The following is an 18,726-nucleotide window of genomic DNA, read 5'->3' on the forward strand; positions in this document are numbered from 1 at the left end:
TATTTGCTATTTACAAAAAATACTGAGGTCCTACAACTTCTACTAGCCCTCAGAGTCTAATGAAAGTCTCATTCTCTTCTCCTGGATTCAGTCATGTTGAATTATGGTAGTTCTACCTTACTTATTAAACATTCAATTTTAGAGGATAAAGAAATGTAGATCTTCCTTTTCTCTGTCTATCATCTTCTTCTGGCTATTCCTATGATTCCTATTTATCGCCTTTCTCTCTGATCTCACCATGTCTTATACATGCTTCTATCAACATTCTTCATGCATTCATTTATCATTACAAAAATATCACATGCATACTATATGTCTGTTATTGAGTAAGATTTGAGAGTATGATAACAGTGAACACAATGGATATTGCCCGAGATGTTACAGAGTTTAGGGAGAATAAAATTAAGTATGTGGGAAATTATAATATTGTGTTACAATTACTATAAAGGAGGAAAATTAATAGAGATCTCTGCTGCTAAAAAAACCAATAGTATTGACATCACCTGGAAGCTTGTAAGAAATACAGGATATCAGATGTACTTAGTCATAAACTGCATTTTTGCAAGATACCTAAGCGACTTAAGTGACATTCAAGTTTGAGAATGTAGATCAAATGGATGTTGAGACCTTGCCCTATATGGTCAAGGGAGGCTCGCCAAATATAATTGCTAAAATGAGATCTGAGGACATAAGAAGGACTACCTGAAGGGAGCTAGGGATGAGTGTAGTAGCATAGAGGGTAGGGTGAGGAGATGATAGAAGGTTAGGGAAATGTTGTGGACATGGTCAACAGCTGTGGTGTTTTATCCCATAGGCATACTGAACATAATATTGGGGAACTATAATGCAAGAAAGAGCTAAGAAACAAACACAAACACAAAACAAAGGAAAATAAAACACTCCACAATATTCAGCTTCCATTAATTTATCACTACTTTTATCATCATAAAATCTTAGAACAAGTTATGTGGTGTATAAACAATGAAGTTTGGAACACTGAAAAAAATTAAAAAGACAAATTCAACATCACTTTATGATAAAAATTCTCAATAAATTGGTTATGAAGAAAAAAATCTTAGAACAAGTTATTTTAATTTTAATATAAATGTAAACCTTATGTCAATAAAAAATAAAATCTTTTTTGAATTACATTTAAGATGGAATTAGGAATCAATAAATAGCTTAATATTGCCTTGGAGAACAAGGCTCAGAGATGAGCAAAAGCGGGCCTTGTTTAGGGAGTTGAAGATAAATTCAATAAGGTTGAAGCAGAGAAAGTGGAAAGACAGTGCTTACAGGTTGGAGCCAAAAGTCCTGCAAAGCCAGATTCCTCAGGGAACTGAGAAGACAAAGGATTGGAAGCAGGGTGATGTCCTAATTAGATTTGTTTTACTATGGTGCTTCTCTTACCTGTCAGAAATGTGAACTCCTTGAGGGTAGAGACCGTTTCTTCTTGATATCTGGTGCATTGTATCTGACACGTATCATTCACTACGTAATAATTTATTAAGATTTCTATATTAATGAAAAAATAATTGTAATGGCAAGCAATAACAATAAATATTAACAGTAGTTAATAACCTATTATGAGAGAGTACCCAGTGTCCTGAGCTGACTTTTCTATGGATTAGTATTGGGTCACGTTTTTTATTGCAAAAAGTAAACCTCTGAAGAGGATATAATTATTTTCCCCATGTGAAAATGAAGAAATGAAAGTGAACTGGTTACATAACTAGCCCAAGGACACACTTCTGGTGACAGAGTTGAGCTTTGAAGCCTGTCTATCTGGTTTCAAATTCTTTGATTTTAACCAATGCTTGTCAAGTCTAAATAGATAGGTGAATGCAGAGAAGCTATTCAAAGTATTCAAGTCCTGCAACAGGGTAATTACAAAAGGTACGCTATCAACAGAATGAATACTGGCCATTATGCCCTTTGCTTGTGTATCTACTAATCATTAAACTTGGGTTATTGGATGGTTGAAATCCCTCAGTTTGCACTGGAAAAGAACCAGAAGTTCTAATAATGTACCATCTCCTGCAGTCCTTCTCACGGACCAGTGCCTTTAGATTGGAATGCTTAGTGTGGCCAGCAAGATTTTCACATATATATCCCTGTAACTGCCTGGGCATCCTCCTTTACTTCTGTGTCTTGGAAATATCTGTTTGATTTGTGCATGTTTTCCCATTGAATTTCAGTCATTTCATGGCAAACTTATCCAGGGCTTGGAAAATGCCTGCCCTGTCTGTTTTTATGTTTTCTGTGGGGAAGACTATGTTTCTATTAGTCCTGAAAATTCCTAAATGGATGGCATATTTTATCAGGCTTTGGATGAGTTCTTGGAAGGAACTGTGTCTTCCCAAACTCTCCTGGGGATCTAGAATCTTGTGACAGAAGAAAAAAAATTCAACAAGACAATTAAGGCCTCTGCGGCAATGCTAATGACAATAAATACTTCATTCTTTTTTTCTATCTAGCAGACCTTTGCAAGACAGTGTCCCCTTGGCATAGATTTTGTGCCAAGAAGTATGTTAAATTAATTACTGTTCTTGAAACTACCAGCCCTCTCAATTTGCCTGTAATTGTCTGAGACTGTATTAATGGCCAAAGATTGAAGGCTGCTTATCAGTACCCACAGTTTTAACAGAAGCTGTCTGCCAGATATGGCTAATGTCTCTACCACAGAGGTGAATATATTAGTGTCAGTTTTAGACCAGTTATCAGAACAGACTAGTGCCTTTGTAAGATTGCAAGGGACATACAAGGGACTCAAAAATTTTTTTAATTAATTAATTAATTTTCAGAAAAACAGTATTCATTATTTTTTCACCACACCCAGTGCTCCATGCAATCCGTGCCCTCTATAGTACCCACCACCTGGTACCCCAACCTCCCACCCCCTGCCCCTTCAAAACCCTCAGATTGTTTTTCAGAGTCCATAGTCTCTCATGATTCACCTACCCTTCCAATTTCCCCCAACTCCCTTCCCCCTCTAACACCCCTTGTCCTCCATGATATTTGTTATGCTCCACAAATAAGTGAAACCATATGATAATTGACTCTCTCTGCTTGACTTATTTCACTCAGCATAATCTCTTCCAGTCCCATCCATGTTGCTACAAAAGTTGGGTATTCATCCTTTCTGATGGAGGCATAATACTCCGTAGTGTATATGGACCACATCTTCCTTATCCATTCGGGACTCAAAATTTTGTATTCTTTTTAGTTGCTTCTTTTTATTTTTTAAATGGACTGCTCTTTTTAAAAAGATTTTGTTTAAATTCAATTAACCGTGCTCGCTTCGGCAGCACATATACTAAATTCAATTAACCAACATATATCATCATATACATCATTAATTTCAGATGTAGTGTTCAATGATTTTTCAGTCGTGTGTAACACCCAGTTCTTTAGAGAAGTTTAGGTTCACAGCAAATTGATTGGCAGGGGCAGAGGTTTCTCATATATTGCCTGTGCCCAAATGTCCATAGCCTCCCACCATTACCAACATCCCCCACCAGAGTGGTTCATTTCTCACCATTGATGAACCTTCACTGACACATCATTATCACTTGAAATCCATAGTTTACATTAGGGTTCACTCTTGGTGTTGTGCATTCCATAGGTTTAAACAAACTTATGACCCATGTATTCACCATTATAGTAACATATGGAGTATTTTCACTACCCTAAAAATCCTTAATGTGCCATGCCGCCTATTAATTCCTTACTCTTCCCTAGCTCGAGGCAAGCCACTGATCTTTTTTACTGTCTTTATGGTTTGCCTTTTCCAGATTGTTACATAGTTGAAAGTATACAGTATGGTGTCATTTCTGACTGGCTTCTTTCCCTTAATAATATACATTTAGGTTTCCTTTGTGACTTTTCATAGCTTACTAGCTCTCATAGCTTTTAGCACTGAAAATATCCTATTTTGTGGATATATTATACTTTATTTATCCACACCTATTCAAGGACATCTTAGTTCCTCCCAAATTCTATTATGAATAAAAGCTACTATAAATATCCACGTGCAATTTTTGTGTAGCTATGTTTTCAACTCCTTTGGGTATATAAGGAATGTAATTGCTAGATTGTATGGTAAGAATATGTTCAGTTTTATAGGAAATTGCCGAACTGTCTTTTTTTTTTTTTAAGATTTTATTTATTTATTTGACAGAGAGAAATCACAAGTAGACGGAGAGGCAGACAGAGAGAGAGAGAGAGAGGGAAGGAGGCTCCCTGCTGAGCAGAGAGCCCGATGCGGGACTCGATCCCAGTACCCTGAGATCATGACCTGAGCCGAAGGCAGCGGCTTAACCCACTGAGCCACCCAGGCACCCTGCCGAACTATCTTCTAAGATGTCTGTACCATTTTGTATTTCCACCAGCAATGAATGGGAGTTCCTGCTGCTCCACTTCCTTATCGGGATTTGGCAGTGTTGTCGGTGTTCTCGATTTTGGCCATTCTAAAATCATTATGGGTTTAATTTGCATTACCCTGATGACATATGATGCAGGGCATTTTTTCATATGCTTGTTTGATGAATCACTTCCTTTTACGTTGTCATTTTGTATGCCTGTGTACAGGTTAGCAACACTCCCAAAATATTCAGAATGCCCAGGAACAGTGCGGGCTTTGAACCAAATACTATTGCACTAGCCTCAGTGAATATAGTTATTCAGCAATTCCTTTCCTACCCAGTTCAACGTCTTATGATTTCTGTGACCCTGGCAAATGCCTGGTGGGCAAACTCATGGGTGAACCATTAAATGCCGCTTCTCTCTTGCTTTAACCCTGTGCAAAGCTTTGACTTTATAGCTAGCTGTTCAGGGGTCAGAAAGCTCTTGAATGAGACTTGGACTCCTGGAATCTCCAGGATTTTTCTTTGTTGTAGTAAGAGTGAAGCTAGACTGCAAAGTAATTGCCCTTCATGGTCTGTTTTTCAGGGTACAAAGGGTTAGTGGGACACAGGTGTGCAGAGTTCTCTCCTAGGAATTTGCTTTTCTCTTGGGAAAACGGCTCTTACCAGGCAGCTTCTGGGCCCTTTATAAAGGCCGCTTTTCTGAGAGCTGATACCTGAGTCATTCTGTATGAGTTTTCTTGGCAAAAGAGAAGTTCTTTGGGATGGTTTAAGGAGACCAGGCTGATCAGGAAATATTTCTCTAGCCTTAGCACAAAAGGGTCTTTCTCCCCATAAGTTTGTGAGGTTGAGATAATCTCTCTTTCTCTGGCTTTAAAAGACTCTCTTCTGTTGCTTGGGATGACTCTTCAAAGAACAGGGCATAGGAGAAAATGACCTCCCTTTCCTGACTCAAGATATCTTCTTTGCATGAGGTCAGTGTTTTTGTGCATTGAAATCTTTTCTGAATACATCAAGGACTGTACAATTTTCAGATAATTTATGAAGCCAACAGGTCAAAGAAAATTGGTGAACTTAGTAGTACATATTCAACAAATTTCATGTATTATATAGATTTAAAAACAATGTAATAAAATATACATTAAAGCTATGAAGTTATGAGCATGTATTCATTCATTCAACATATTTTGAAAATTAAATTCCTTTTAAATAAGTAGTGGCAAAGCACAGAATTTGAAGTCAGAGAGAACAGAGTTTAATTCTTGGATTTACCATTGTCATGTTGGATAAATGTGAGAAAGTAATATGATTCCTCTGAGCCTTGGTTTTCTAAACTTAGCTTCAGTTTTTCATCTGTAAAAAAGGAGCTCAAAAGACCCAGTGCATGTTGTGATAGTGATGGAGGCAAAGCTTTGTAGTGGGAGCAGTCTATATGTGCTTGGTAGTCTGGTTACAAGGTTTTGTAAGTCATACAAGCCCTTGTCTTGTCTTGGAAGACTTCTCCACTGGGGAGAAAGAGACATTTAGCTATATCTTTCCATGAATGCTTATTTAATATTTGCTCATTAGTTTTAGTGCAAGAGGACCCAAAGGGGCTTAATACTCATAGAATTTTTAAAAAAGCTGTTCTTTTCCCACAAGATTTACTAATGGAGTTCCCTGCAGTAGAATAGTCCTACTCTGTTTCACTTTGAAGAAAGAGACCATCAGAAGCATGCAAAGCAGTGGATAGAAGATTCAGAGAAAGAGATACAATGAAGTAAATTGTTTGTTACACAGTAGGCATTTAATACACTATTATTTTTATTACATAGGAGGCTAGTTTGGATTCTTAGATAATCCCTTAATTCATTTAACTCTTAATCATTTAACTGCAATCTCTTAATTCATTTAGCTATAATAAAAAGATCATTAACTTGAGAACCTGCTTCCTCATCTTCAAAACAAAGAGGATATGATTTAAAGGTCCTTACAACTTCACATAGAAAAATTTATTTTTATCACCAGGTCTGTCTTTGAGCAAATCCATAGTACCGAGGATGAATACCAGATTAATCAGAAAAGTGTTAGCTGATCTCCTATTTTAATATATGCCAATATTGTTATGAACTTTATTCATAATTTGAAGGGGCTGTCTGTCAGGAATCATCATATATGCCTGCTGTTAATTGTTTAAGGTCAATTACTATTAACAGATACAATGAATTCATTCATTGAACAGATACTCTTAGAAACTGTTGTGCCAGGCATTTTTCCTGGCTCTGAAATCAGAGGTCTGAGAACACAAGGCTTTTCTTTCCTGAGGTTATATTCACCTTAGTGGCATGCCTCTGCAGTCTCATCACTAGGTGCCACTTGTCTTTTTTGAAAATACTGCTACTCTCTAGGGCTCTTCCTTTGACCTCCTTTTCACTGCTCCTGTAACAACTCATAAGCCTTATTATCAAGGCAGGAGTCCCTTTGATGGGAAAGCAAAGGTAAGTACATATTCTAATTCTTACATGTAAGTCACAGGAAAAAGTCAGGTTTGTCTTCCAACTGAGGTCCAAATATTGACATGAAACTCATGGATTTTATTTTATTATACATTGCCCCTCGATTCAAACTTTTTAACCATTAATTTTTTTGTGTGTTTGAGTTCTCAAGAGGCTTCCTGTATTGAACATTTGTTTCTTTTCTTCTCTTCAAATGCTGTCTTCACATAATGAATTATTCCCACTCTGGTCAAAGCCAGTGCCTGTTCATACAACAGTTAGAATGAAACTCACCAAGTTGACTTACACTTAGGTATGTTCTTCACCAGAGTTAGTTACGGACAGACCTTCTTGGAGTACCAAATCTAATTCTACTTCTGTCCACTGCAGATACTGACAATTTGTAAATATTTAAATATTTGTTGAGTGAATACATACATCAATGAATAAAAGAGGAACATATACCTTAAAAACCAAGCATTATTTCTGTAGGTAAAAACGGGGTGTCAGGAAACTTAGGACAAGAATCAGTATAGCCAGGTGGTGAGTATAGCAGAACTTCTTTAATCCTACAGATGTTTTGATCTGGGTGACATGCTCATATCCCAGGAGAGGAGACGCTTCACAGTCATCATCCCCCACTTGAATGTGGATGAATCCAGACTCATGAGGGTTTCTGAGGGACCACACCCCTAACCCTTCCATTCATTTCCTTATCCTTTGGCAATAATGGACAATCAAGAATCTTAATCAGGTAATTCTGCTCCAATTATTATCTGTTAGTCTGCGGTTAGTTCCTTTGTTCTTGTAAGGTTAACTTTGTCATATTTCTTAAGGGAGAATTTCCCTTAAATAATACCAGATTCATAGCTACTACCTAAATAATGAAGTACTTTTATCAACTGTCACCCATTGCAGTCTGTTTGCCAGATTGAATTTGTTCTTCTGTAGTAGTTTTCATTAATAGCTGTTGTACATCAATTTGATCAGTGATATTTTTCTAGAAAATGTTAATACTATCTTTATGATCCTATTTTCATTGGGTACATAAGGACTTATAAGTCTTAATGGACTTCCTTTTTTAAAGAGATTTTTTTTTTGTATTTTATTTGTCAGAGAGAGGGGGAATGGCAGGCAGTGGGAGAAGCAGGCTCCTTACTCAGTGACATAAGACTTGATCCCAGAACTCTGGGATCACAGCCTGAGCTGAAGGCAGATGCTTAGCTAACTGTGCTTCCCAGGTGTCCCATCTTAATGGACTTCTTTTTCTAAAAAAATTTTTTTAAAAAGATTTATTTATTTATTTGACAGCGATCACAAGTAGGCAGAGAGTGAGGAGGGGGAAGCAGACTCCCCACTGAGCAGAGAGCCCGATGTGGGGCTCGATCCCAGGATCCTGGGATCATGACCTGAGCCGAAGGCAGAGGCTTCAACCCACTGAGCCACCCAGGCGTCCTCTTAATTGACTTTTTAAGGGCAACTGAGAAGTGAAGAAAAGCAGGCTGAATTGCCTTTTGTATTTTCTCAGGGTTACATAGAAATGTCCTGTCTCTCCATGTACCTGGAATCATAAAGCTGAAAATATGTTACTGTTATCTACTCTAACCTCCTCTTTTATATATGTATATATGGAAATATACTGAAGCCTAGATTTAACATGTTACTCTTGCTAAAACCCAGGTGTCCTCATACAATTTAATGTTCTGTCTCTTTTCCTAGTTCATGCAAGATCAATTCTAAATCTAGGAAAAGGATAACTGGGTACTCACTTCTACTGAAGACAAGACAAGGCTTACTAACGATCCTAAATTGTGTGATATGTAGAAGAGAGTGAAAACATCTTTCTTGCCTACTTTACAGGGTATGGTCCTTTGTTCCAGGGAAATTGCTTCCTTCACTCATCATGCCATCCTTCAATCAGAGCATTTTCCACCCTGCAGTATTCTATCTTACTGGCATCCCTGGTTTTGAAACTTATCATGCTTGGCTCTCCATCCCTTTTTGTTGTCTCTATGCCATTGCCATCTCTGGGAATGGCATGATCTTGTTTGTCATCCTCACTGAGTCGAGCCTCCATGAACCCATGTACTATTTCCTCTCCATGCTATCCTTCACGGACCTAGGACTGTGCTTTTCCACATTGGTCACTGTGCTGTGTATTTTCTGGTTCAATGCTCGAGAAATCAGTTTTGATGCCTGCATTGGCCAAATGTTCTTTATCCATGGTTTCACATTCATGGAATCCTCAGTACTCCTAGCAATGGCCTTTGACCGCTTCATTGCCATCTGTAACCCGCTGAGATATGCTACAATCTTAACTAGTTCAAGGATCATCAAAGTGGGCTTTGCCATTGTTATTAGAGGGACAACAGCTCTAGTGCCTTTACTCCTACTTCTGAAGCGTCTGTCCTTCTGCCGTAGCCATGTTCTGCACCATTCATATTGTTTCCACCCTGATGTGATGAAGCTTTCATGCACAGACACCAAGATCAACAGTGCATTTGGTTTGGCCATTGTCATCTCTACTGCTGGCATAGACTTTGTCTTGATCCTCCTCTCCTATGTTCTGATCATCCTCTCTGTGCTCAGTATTGCCTCTCCAGAGGAGCGGAAAAAGGCTTTTGGTACTTGTGTTTCACACATAAGTGCTGTTGCCATCTTCTACATCCCCATGATCAGCTTGTCATTGGTGCACAGATTTGGGAAGCATGCCCCTCCCCTTGTGCATACTCTCATTGCCAATGTTTATCTGCTCATCCCTCCTGTGATGAATCCCATAATCTACAGTGTGAAGACCAAGCAAATTCGCAAAGCTATGCTCAAAATATTCTTCTCGAAGCTCATTTAGGTATTTTTCATTCTGTCTTTTCTTTTCATGGTCTCCCTGACTCATATTTGACAATTTGTTAGAATTTAAAAAGCCTATTTACAAAAGCTTTCATTCTATTCTGATGATGTAATAACTCACTTTTTACCAAGTTCTAGAATGTGGATTTTTTGAGATAGGGACTGTATCTTGTGTACCTTTAGCTTTGTCACATATGCTTCAGCTGGCACAGAATAGGACTATAGTGACTATGTCTACTACTACTATAGTGACTATGTTTGCTATGTCTACTACTACTACTACTAGTATAATAGTAGTAGCCTCTACTACAGTAACTATGTCGTCTACTACTATTACTATGTCTACTACTACATAGTGACTATGTCTACTACTACTATAGGACTATGTCTACAAAATGGACAAATGAAGCCATAAATTGACTTGACAGTTTAAAAAGTCTTACATCATCTAAGGTGTAGCAATTCAAGGGATGTCTGATATCATTTACATCAGCAGAAAGCCCTAAGTTAACAGTAATTCTAATCACTTATTGGTAATGATTATGATTTCCCCAGATAGACTATATATGACAGCAGAACATGAATAAGCATAGAAAACAAAATAAATCAAATGAAAAGTATACTTTCCTCATTCTTAAAAGAATTATTCAGGTCCCTTTTGTAAATGTATTAAAAGTTAATTATGTATAATGTTTTTCTGAAAATAAATAAATTGAAAACACACACACACACACACACACACAAAGTTAATTATGTAATAGCCAGTGATTTATGCTTCAAAATATGTATCTAATGGGGGAAAGTGGACAAATATGTATTGTGATGTTCAAGATATTATTTATTGCAGTGAAAATTTGGAAACTGCTTAAATAATTACTTTAAGGTATTGGTTAAATAAAATATAAGCTATCACGCAGCAAGCTAAATACTGATACAGATATAAATAATAAATTATTAAGAGAAAATATGTATTAGTATAGAGGATATTTACCACTGTTTGTGTCTGGATTTCATATGCATATACACACACGTACACACATGCCCATTCACACATATACATTGTGAAAGTATAAAAGACATGTTCAAAATGTCAGAGTGCCTCCTTTTTGATACTTGGAGATTGACCTGTTTATATTTTCTTTATAAATGCATAATAATGAGCTTTAACATTTTTTCAGATAATGAAATAATCGATTTCCATTTAACACCCACTTCAAAACACAATAATTTTGTTTTTCATCTTCCATTGCATCCTCATTCCCATTGGTCTTTATAATCTGTCTTCTATACTATTGATTTATAATATGACATCCACTTTCAGTTTTTGTCCATCAAAACTTTTGCACTGTGGTCCAAAAGCAGTGCATCAGAACCTCTTAATATCCTCAACCCCAACCTGGAACTAAGTCAGAAACTTTTTAGGTGGAGCCCACGAATTTGCATTTTAACAAGCTCCCTACAGGTTCTCATGCATGTTAGAGTAACATTCCTCTGGGATGTTTAGTCTTTTGGAAAAAAACACCGTAAATTCCTTGCCTTTTATCTATGATCATTTTGCTCTCCATGAATGAAATATTCACCTACTTTTTTCTCTTTCTAGTTGCTTTTTTCTTGTAGTTACCATTTTTTTTACTTGTAGTTACCATTAATAAATCATTGTCTTTTTTAAAAAAATAAATCATTGTCTTATAGGCAATCAGGTCCATCTTTCCTTACTGACTTAAAAATTTTTGAAAATAGGCAGTGTACTTTGGGATTGATATATCATGCACAGATCCAAATGTAGTATTTAATAATAGCTAATTTAATACATGCTTACTGAATTAACTTGATTTTTACACAACTTTCAAATATTCTTCTTACATAATTTAGGCATTACATAATTTAGGTTTACATAGTTTGGCAAGCACTATGGGAGGTACTGGTGTTAAAACAGTGAAAAATGAAAACATAGTCTCTCTTTTTAAGGAGTAACAGTCTGGCTAAACATATCTAAATTGAAGCAATGTTTAGCCAGTTGTTTCTTTTGAATGAGACTGGATAAAATATTGAAGCAGATACTAAGAGGAATCATGAATGGGATCTCTCTCTTTTGGAGAAAGAACCTGAATTAAAGGGAATATCAGGTTAAAGGTTGTTAGCATTAAGAGAAAAATAGAGCTCCTAGAAATGTATTGTTTAATAGAGGAGGTATCATATACATTCAATTCTAAGCAATAAAACTATAAACAAGAAATTCAAATTTCATGGATTCTCAGGAAGTCTTGAAAATGGAGAACTTTGAAGGTGAGAAACCATATTTTTTTTCTCTGAGTGTAGTTGACACACAATATTACATTAGTTTCAGGTCTACAACTTAGTGATTTGACAAGTTTATATATCATCCTATGTTTACCACAATATAGCTACCATCTCTCCTGTTACACTGCCATTGCAATATCACTGATTGTATTCCTTATGCTGTGCCTTTTATTCCTCTGACCTACTCATTCCATAACTGGAAGTCTGTATTTACCTCACCCCTTCACCCATTAGTCCATCTCCCCACTTCAGCTTCCCTCTGTCAACCATCAATTTGTTCTCTGTATTTATAGATCTAATTTTCTTTTTGTTGGTTTATTATTTTTTTTAAAAATTACATTATGAGTGGAATCATATGGTATTTACCTTTCTCAGTCTGACTTATGTCACTTAGCAGAAAACCCTCTAGGTCCATCTATGTTGTCTCAAATGGCATGATATCATCCATTTTTAAGGCTGTGTAATATTTTAGTGTGTGTACATATCATATTTTCCTTATCCATTCATCTATTTATGGAAACTTAGGTTGTTTCCATACCTTGGCTATTGTATATAATGCTGCAGTAAACATAGGAGTGCATGTATATTTTTGAGTTAGTGTTTCATTTTTTTCTGGGTAGATACCCAATAATGGAGTTATTGGATCATGTTATTTCTATTTCTAACTTTTTGAGGAACCTCAATACTTTTTTTCCAGACAGTCTGGTTAAGAAATGGGTGGAGGACCTGAATAGACATTTTCCAAAGAAGACATACAGATAACCAACAGACACATGAAAAGATATTCAACATCACTCATTATAAGGGAAATGCAAATCAGAATCATTACATCAGGGAAATTCAAATCAAAACCTCATTGAGATACCACCTTATACCAGTTAGAATGGCCAAAATTAACAAGACAAGAAACAATAAGTGTTGGAGAGGATGTGGAGAAAGGGGAACCCTCTTACACTGTTGGTGGGAATGCAAGTTGGTGCAGCCACTTTGGAAAACAGTGTAGAGATTCCTTAAGAAATTAAAAGTAGAGCTACCCTATGACCCTGCAATTGCACTATGGATATTTACCCCAGAGATATAGATGCAGTAAAAAGAAGAGCCATCTGTACCCCAGTGTTCATAGCAACAATGACCACAGTCGCCAAACTGTGGAAAGAGCCAAGATGCCCTTCAACAGATAAATGGATAAAGAAGGTATGGTCCATATATACAATGGAGTAATGTGCCTCTATCAGAAAGGATGAATACCCAACTTTTGTACCAACATGGATGGGACTGGAGGAGATTATGCTGAGTGAAATAAATCAAGCAGAGAAAGTCAATTATCATATAGTTTTACTTATTTGTGGAGCATAAGGAATAACATGGAGGACATTGGGAGAAGGCGAGAAGTGAGTTGAGGGAAATCAGAGGGGGAGATGAAACATGAGAGACTGTGGACCCTGAGAAACAAATTGAGGGTTTTAAGGGGGAGGGAGTGGGGGAGGATGGGTGAGGTTGGTGGTGGGTATTAAGAAGGGCACGTATTGCATGGAGCACTGGGTGTGGTGCATAAACAATTAATCTTGGAACACTGAAAAAATAAAATTAAATTAAAAGAAAAAAAGAAAAAAATCACAAAGAGAGATCACCTCATACTTGTTAGAATGGCTAAAATAAAAAACAAAAAATAGGGAGAGGAGTCAAGATGGCGGAGAAGTAGCAGGCTGAGATGACATCAGGTAGCAGGAGATCAGCTAGATAGCTTATCTAACCATTGCAAACACCTACAAATCCAATAGGAAATTGAAGAGAAGAAGAGCAACAATTCTAGAAACAGAAATTCGATCACTTTCTGAAAGGTATGACTGGCGGAGAAGTGAATCCAAAGTGATGGGAAGATAGACGCGGGGGGAGGGGCCGGCTCCCAGCAAGCAGCAGAGCAACGGAGCACAAAATCAGAACTTTTAAAAGTCTGCTCCATGGAGGGACATCGCTCCAGAGGCTAAACCAGGGGGAAGCCCACACGGGTTCAGTGTAACCCCAGATCCCCCGGGGCCACAGAAAGACTAGGGGTGTCTGAGTGTCGCAGAGCTCAGAGGTATTAGAGCGGGGAAGCCGGCTACAGAGACAGAGCTGAGGAGTGAGCTCTCAGCTTGGGGTTACGTTGAACCGGTTGCAGGCTGGGTGAGCTCAGAGCGCAGATGGAGGCCACGGTGAGGGAAGTGACCGGGCGCTTTTCTCCAAGTGTGAGTGATTGCGCACTTTCCTCCATGCACAACCAGAGGCCTGGGAGATGGGGGCGGTTGGGCTCTTTTCTCTGAGGGCGCACTGAGGAGTGGGACCTTGAGCTCTCATCTCCTCTGGGCCAGAGATTGGGAGGCTGCAGTCTTCCTTCCCGTCCTCCATAACTCTATGCAAAGCGCTCAGGGAACAAAAGCTCCTGAAAGCGAACCCAATCAAAAGACACAGGGTATCAGAATGGATAAAAAAACAAAACCCATCAATATGCGGCCTACAAGAAACTCATTTTAAACCCGAAGACACCTCCAGATTTAAAGTGAGGGGCTGGAAAACAATTTACCATGCTAATGGACATCAGAAGAAAGCAAGGATGGCAATCCTTACATCAGATCAATTATATTTTAAGCCAAAGACTATAATAAGAGATGAGGAAGGACACTATATCATATTCAAAGGGTCTGTCCAACAAGAATATCTAACAATTTAAAATATCTATGCCACTAACGTGGGAGCAGCCAACTATATAAACCAATTAATAACAAAATCAAAGAAATACACTGACAATAAAACAATAATAGTAGGGGACTTGAACACTCCCCTCATGAAATGGGCAGATCATCTAAGCAAAAGATCAACAAGGAAATAAAGGCCTTAAATGACACACTGGACCAGATGGACATCACAGATATATTCAGAACATTTCATCCCAAAGCAACAGAATATACATTCTTCTCTAGTGCACATGGAACATTCTCCAGAATACACCACATACTGGTTCATAAATGAGGCCTCAACTGGTATCAAAAGATTGGGATCATTCCCTGCATGTTTTCAGACCATAATGCTCTGAAGCTAGAACTCAATCACAAGAGGAAATTTGGAAAGGACCCAAATACATGGAGAATAAACAGCATCCTTCTAAAAAATGAATGAGTCAACCAGGAAATTAAAGAATTGAAAAAATTCATGGAAACAAATGATAATGAAAACACAACGGTTCAAAATCTGTGGGACACAACAAAGACAGTCCTGAGAGGAAAATATAGAGTGGTACAAGCCTTTCTCAAGAAATAAGAAAGGTCTCAAATACAACCTAACCCAACACCTAAAGGAGCTGGAGAACAACAAAGAAAGCCTAAACCCAGCAGGAGAAGAGAAATCATAAAGATCAGAGCAGAAATCAATGAAATAGAAACTAAAAGAACAGTAGAACAAATCAACGAAACTAGGAGCTGGTTCTTTGAAAGAATTAATAAGATTGATAAACCCCTGGCCAGATTTATCAAAAAAAAAAAAAGAGAAAGGACCCAAATAAATAAAATCATGAATGAAAGAGGAGAGATCACAACCAACACCAAAGAAATACAATTATAAGAACATACTATGAGCAACTCTATGCCAACAAATTCGACAATCTGGAAGAAATGGATACATTTCTAGAGACATATAAACTACCACAACTGAACCAGGAAGAAATAGAAAACCTGAACAGACCCATAATCAGTAAGAAGATTGAAACAGTCATCAAAAATCTCCAAACAAACAAAAGTCCAGGGCCAGATGGCTTCCCAGGGGAATTCTACTGAACATTTAAAGAAGAATTAATTCCTATTCTTCTGAAACTGGTCCAAAAAATAGAAATGGAAGGAAAACTTCCAAACTCATTTTATGAGACCAGCATCACCTTGATCCCAAAACCAGACAAGGATCCCATCAAAAAAGAGAATTACAGACCAATATCTTTGATGAATACCAATGCGAAAATTCTCACCAAAATACTAGCCAACAGTACATTAAAAGGATTATTCACCACGACCAAGTGGGATTTATTCCAGGGCTGCAAGGTTGGTTCAACATCCGCAAATCAATCAATGTGATACAATACATTAATAAAAGAAAGAATAAGAACCGTATGATACTCTCAATAGATGCTGAAAAAGCATTTGACAAAGTACAGCATCCCTTCCTGATTAAAACTCTTCAAAGTGTAGGGATAGAGGGCACATATCTCAATATCATCAAAACCATCTATGAAAAAACCACTGCAAATATCATTCTCAATGGAGAAAAACTGAAAGCTTTTCCGCTAAGGTCAGGAACATGGCAAGGATGTCCATTATCACCACTGCTATTCAACATAGTAGTAGAAGACCAAGTCTCAGCCATCAGACAACAAAAAGAAATGAAAGGCATCCAAATCAGCAAAGAAGAAGTCAAACTATCACTCTTTGCAGATGATATGATACTATATGTGGAAAATCCAAAAGACTCAACTCCAAAACTGCTAGAACTTGTACAGGAATTCAGTAAAGTGTCAGGATATAACATCAATGCACAGAAATCAGTTGCATTTCTTTACACTAACAATAAGACAGAAGAAAGACAAACTAAGGAGTCAATCCCATTTACAATTTTACCCAAAACCATAAGCTACCTAGGAATAAACCTAAAAAAAGAGGCAAAGAATCTATACTCAGAAAACTATAAAGTACTCATGAAAGAAATTGAGGAAGACACAAAGGAAATGGAAAAATGTTCCATGCTCATGGATTGGAAGAACAAATATTATGAAAATGTCCATTCTACCTAAAGCAATCTACACATTTAATGCAATCCCTATCAAAAACCCATCCATTTTTTTCAAAGAAATAGAACAAATAATACTAAAATTTATATGGAACCAGAAAAGACCTCGAATAGCCAAAGGAATATCGAAAAAGAAAGCCAAAGTTGGTGGCATCACAATTCCAGACTTCAAGCTCTATTACAAAGCTGTCATCATCAAGACAGTATGGTACTGGTACAAAAAACAGACACCTAGATCAATGGAACAGAATAGAGAGTCCAGAAATAGATCCTCAACTCTACGGTCAACTAATCTTCGACAAAGCAGGAAAGAATGTCCAATGTAAAAAAGACAGCCTTTTCAACAAATGGTTTTGGGAAAATTGGACATCCACATGCAGAAAAATTAAATTGGACTATTTCCTTACACCACACATGAAAATAGACTCAAAATGGATGAAGGACCTCAATGTGAGAAAGGACTCCATCAAAATCCTTGAGGAGAACACAGGCAGCAAGCTCTTTGACCTCAGTGGCAGCAACTTCTTCCGAGGAACATCTCCAAAGACAAAGGAAGCAAGGGCAAAAATAAACTATTGGGATTTCATCAAGATCAAAAGCTTTTGCACAGCAAGGGAAACAGTTAACAAAACCAAAAGACAACTGACAGAATGGGAGAAGATATTTGCAAACGACATATCAGATAAAGGGCTAGTATCCAAAATCTATAAAGAGATTAGCAAACTCAACACCCAAAGAACAAATAATCTAATCAAGAAATGGGCAGAGGACATGAACAGACATTTCTGCAAAGAAGACATGCAGATGGCCAACAGACACATGAAAAAATGCTCCACATCACTTGGCATCAGGGAAATACAAATCAAAACCATGATGAGATACCACCTCACACCAGTCAGAATGGCTAAAATCAACAAATCAAGAAATGACAGATGCTGGCAAGGATGTGGAAAGAGGGGAACCCTCCTACACTGTTGGTGGGAATGTAAGCTGGTCCAACCACTCTGGAAAACAGTGTGGATGTTCCTCAGAAAACTGAAAATAGAGCTACCCTATGATCCAGCAATTGCACTACTGGGTATATATTCTAAAGATACAAATGTGGTGCTCCAAGGGGCATGTGCACCTGAATGTTTATAGCAGCAATGTCCACAATAGCCACACTATGGAAAGAACCTAGATGTCCATCAACAGATGAATGGATAAAGAAGATGTGGTATATATACATAATGGAATAGGCAGCCACCAAAAGAAATGAAATCTTGCCATTTGCGATGACATGGATGGAACTATAGGGTATTATGCTTAGTGAAATAAGTCAATCGGAGAAAGACAACTATCATATGATCTCCCTGATATGAGGAAGTGGAGATGCAATGTGGGGGGTTTGGGGGTAGGAAAAGGAAAAATGAAAAGCAATGGGATTGGGAGGGAGACAAACCATAAAAGACTCAATCTCAAAAATCAGACTGAGGGTTGCTGGGAGGAGGGGGGAGGGGAGAGGGTGGTGGGGATATGGACATTGGGGAGGGTATGTGCTATGATGAGTGCTGTGAAATGTGTAAATCTGGCGATTCACAGACCTGTATCCCTGGGGATAAAAATACATTATATGTTTATTTATTATTATTATTTTTTTATTTTATTTTTTTTCAATTTATTTATTTTCAGAAAAACATTATTCATTATTTTTTCACCACACCCAGTGCTCCATGCAAGCCGTGCCCTCTCTAATACCCACCACCTGGTACCCCAACCTCCCACCCCCCCGCCACTTCAAACCCCTCAGATTGTTTTTCAGAGTCCATAGTCTCTCATGGTTCACCTCCCCTTCCAATTTACCCAAATTCCCTACTCCTCTCTAACGCCCCTTGTCCTCCATGCTATTTGTTATGCTCCACAAATAAGTGAAACCATATGATAATTGACTC

At 37.7% G+C, this 18,726-nt stretch overlaps 1 protein-coding gene across 2 annotated transcripts; it reads left to right on the plus strand.

The window, feature by feature from the left end:
- The first annotated feature begins 4,098 nt into the window (after positions 1-4,098).
- LOC122914106 (olfactory receptor 51F2-like) lies at positions 4,099-9,686 on the plus strand. Of its 2 annotated transcripts, XM_044260742.1 has the most exons (3): positions 4,099-4,111; positions 8,414-8,454; positions 8,772-9,686. In XM_044260742.1, exons 1-3 carry the CDS (start codon positions 4,099-4,101, stop codon positions 9,684-9,686), a joined length of 969 nt encoding a protein of 322 aa, XP_044116677.1. The 2 variants fall into 2 exon arrangements, with proteins under 2 accessions (XP_044116677.1, XP_044116678.1); XM_044260743.1 differs by lacking the exons at positions 4,099-4,111; positions 8,414-8,454 and having other exon boundaries at positions 8,742-9,686.
- Positions 9,687-18,726: the final 9,040 nt, after the last annotated feature.

Source organism: Neovison vison, chromosome 7 (assembly GCF_020171115.1).
Source record: "Neovison vison isolate M4711 chromosome 7, ASM_NN_V1, whole genome shotgun sequence".
In the NCBI taxonomy this organism is placed as follows: domain Eukaryota; kingdom Metazoa; phylum Chordata; class Mammalia; order Carnivora; family Mustelidae; genus Neogale; species Neogale vison.

Bases quoted from the DNA above. Each gene is read 5' to 3' on its own strand.
- LOC122914106 (XM_044260742.1), top strand. The intron at 8,455-8,771 runs ATATATGTATAT...AGCATTTTCCAC, and splicing joins CTACTCTAACCTCCTCTTTT to CCTGCAGTATTCTATCTTAC.